The sequence below is a fragment of the Etheostoma spectabile genome, chromosome 24, assembly GCF_008692095.1.
Source record: "Etheostoma spectabile isolate EspeVRDwgs_2016 chromosome 24, UIUC_Espe_1.0, whole genome shotgun sequence".
NCBI lineage: Eukaryota > Metazoa > Chordata > Actinopteri > Perciformes > Percidae > Etheostoma > Etheostoma spectabile.
Window position 1 is genome coordinate 7,828,169 of NC_045756.1, and position 2,540 is coordinate 7,830,708.

General features: G+C 39.7%; 1 protein-coding gene and 1 long non-coding RNA gene across 2 annotated transcripts in view; one reads left to right on the forward strand and one right to left on the reverse strand.

Moving 5' to 3' along the window:
* mpp4b (MAGUK p55 scaffold protein 4b) overlaps positions 1-2,540 on the forward strand; it is a 28,966-nt gene that overhangs the window by 12,424 nt on the left and 14,002 nt on the right. Inside the window, 7 exon segments of the mRNA XM_032506600.1 lie at positions 54-250; positions 412-470; positions 589-606; positions 878-919; positions 1,049-1,069; positions 2,175-2,189; positions 2,348-2,389. Coding sequence (XP_032362491.1) covers positions 54-250; positions 412-470; positions 589-606; positions 878-919; positions 1,049-1,069; positions 2,175-2,189; positions 2,348-2,389 — 394 coding nt within the window.
* Positions 1,528-2,540, reverse strand: part of LOC116674086 (uncharacterized) — a 3,226-nt gene continuing 2,213 nt past the window's right edge. The window contains exon 2 of the long non-coding RNA XR_004327960.1: positions 1,528-2,540. This exon is cut by the window's right edge and continues 1,293 nt beyond it. This is a non-coding gene — a long non-coding RNA (uncharacterized LOC116674086).

The following is a 2,540-nucleotide window of genomic DNA, read 5'->3' on the forward strand; positions in this document are numbered from 1 at the left end:
AAAAAAAATACCTACTCCTTTTCATCACATTAAACCAACTTCTCTGGCTTTAGCTGTATGTGCGGACCATGGTTGACTACAGCCCCCACGAGGACCCGGCCATCCCCTGTGCCGACGCCGGTATGAGCTTTAGAAAAGGTGACGTCCTGGAGATTGTGGACCAGACGGACGCCCTCTGGTGGCAGGCCAAGAAACTGCCCAGCACCACGGCCTGCGCCGGCCTCATCCCCTCCACCAACCTGCTGAAACGGTCAGGAGAGTTACTTATTTACCGGGAGATTTTTTATGCTTTGCATAATTCCCACTGCTACCCAGTCTGCTGTAGATAACCTTTAAGTAAAGTGTTACCGTATGTTTGTGACGCGTGTGTGTTGTGGCATCATTTTAACCGGCGTCTGCTTGTTGAAACAGAAAGCAGAGGGAGTTCTGGTGGTCTCAGCCTTATCAGCCACACGCCTGCACCCTGACCTGTACGTTCACCCACATTTCCTCAGACCATACATAAAAGTCTTTCTTAAAAATTGATGGTCTCTGTACAACCTGGTTTCACATTTGAATGTCATTGTTTTACCCCAACGCTTACTGAAGTGAGCACGGTAGAGGAAGGTAAGGAGACAACACTTCATGTTGTACAATTTAGTCATTTAGCTTTTAAAATGACGTTCAGGGCTTGAAGTTGACGACCAAACCTGCCAAATGCTTGGGTAAACACTTGCTTTGGCAAGTCACATTGTAAAGTTAATGAATAGAGTAAAGGTTGTGTATGTTTGAATTGGCTGTTGTATTTCTTAAGGTTAAGGGTTTTAAGGTTAAGGGAAAACTGGTTTGCTTTGCTGTATTTTCTTTTAAATACAATATGTCCATTTCTCACCCACAGAGGAAGACATGATGGCCATTGATGACAGATGTGTAGAAGCAGGTAAAGCTTCACCTGTCACTTACTGCTTTAATGACCTGTATTCTTATGTAAAAAACAAAACCAAAAAACGTACTACTCTTATTTGTTTTGCGATTAATTTCCCGTGTGTTTTATTTTTATTTCTGTCAGATGAGGAGGCATTTGAATCTGGTAGGTAAGTCTTTTATCTCTGGGTTCTTCAATGTCTTTTAGGCCAGGGACCCCTAAGCTGAAAGAGAGACAGAGTAGTAGTTGCATATTAATGTAAACTGGGCCAAATAAATGAAAAGAAATGGATATTATTCATACATCTATTTTCCTTTTTTATGTTTTTAGTGACTAAGAACAGCAGTCTTTGACATTGGTCCAGAATTAAGCGAGATCGCTGCAGTCAGCAAAACAAGCCACAATGTAAATTATTGGGCAATTGCGCAGCTTCAATTTACATCCACAAAGTGCTCGTTTTGTCGCTGACAGACTCAGATTAATATTCTGAGTGTCTGACAACATTATGGAAAGGTTTTCTAAGCCGTCAACCTTTCTGTCAAAGAGTAAGATCTTCTTTTAAACAGCCACCAGACTCATGTAAATAAACAGCCATTTTAGCATCGTTGGATTTGCGGCCCGGGCTGTGGCTGCCGGTTACAGCATTCACACTTCATACTGGACCAGTTTCAAAGATTGTTGTTCCCATCAGTCACTTAGACACAAACACACAAAAAAATAGGGTCCAGGTAAATAAAACAAAGTTACCCTTTAACTGAATGGCTATCATAGAGGCTACCTTACGTATGTGTCAATTTATTTTTTCACCAATTCAGCTTTGCTATTGTGTATATAAAAGTAATGAAACATTTTATTTATTTATATATTTATTTATTATTTAATATCAACTGGCAACTTGCAATTATAACAATCCGAACAACACAATGTTTCAAGTACCTTGGACAAATCTTTTTTTGTTGACACTTTTTGAAATAATGTGCATTGCTGACATAAAATGAAAAGAGTAGTTTTTACAGTACTATGTTACCAAAACAAAAGACACACGTTAAATTCAGCATGGGCGTAAAAAGACAAATATATAAAATGTGATAAAAAATAATTAGGTTAGAGCTAAAACATATTGTGCTGTATAATAAAATAACTCCCCCCCCCATTGAAGATCTCTGTTCTGTCTTGCTTGGATTGTGACTTCTCCGTCTTTGTCCTCCATCTGAAACATTTGTTTTGTTTCTTTTGCAAACCGTCCTGCTGTCTAACGGGGACATGTCAGAGGAGCTCCGAGAAGGTGAGGAATACCTCCAATGTTTGTCTTTTTTTTTTATCTGACTGTGGAATGCTTTCAAAGTACAGAGAACCATTTACGTGCACGCAGAATACATACAACGATCAATTTGAGGGTGAACTCACCTCCATATCTGTTCCACTCTGCTTCTCTTTAACCAGAGGAGGACGACTTCAGCAGCAACGTAGAAGGGATCTACTTAGGTAAGTCTTAAATCAGCTGTGGCATGTAACTACTCCAGTACTGTACATGAGTCCAAATGTTGAGGTACATGTACTTTGAGTCTTTTCCTTTTCATGCCACTTTCTCCTTCTACTCCGCTAATATTCTACTTTTTACTCCACTACATTCATC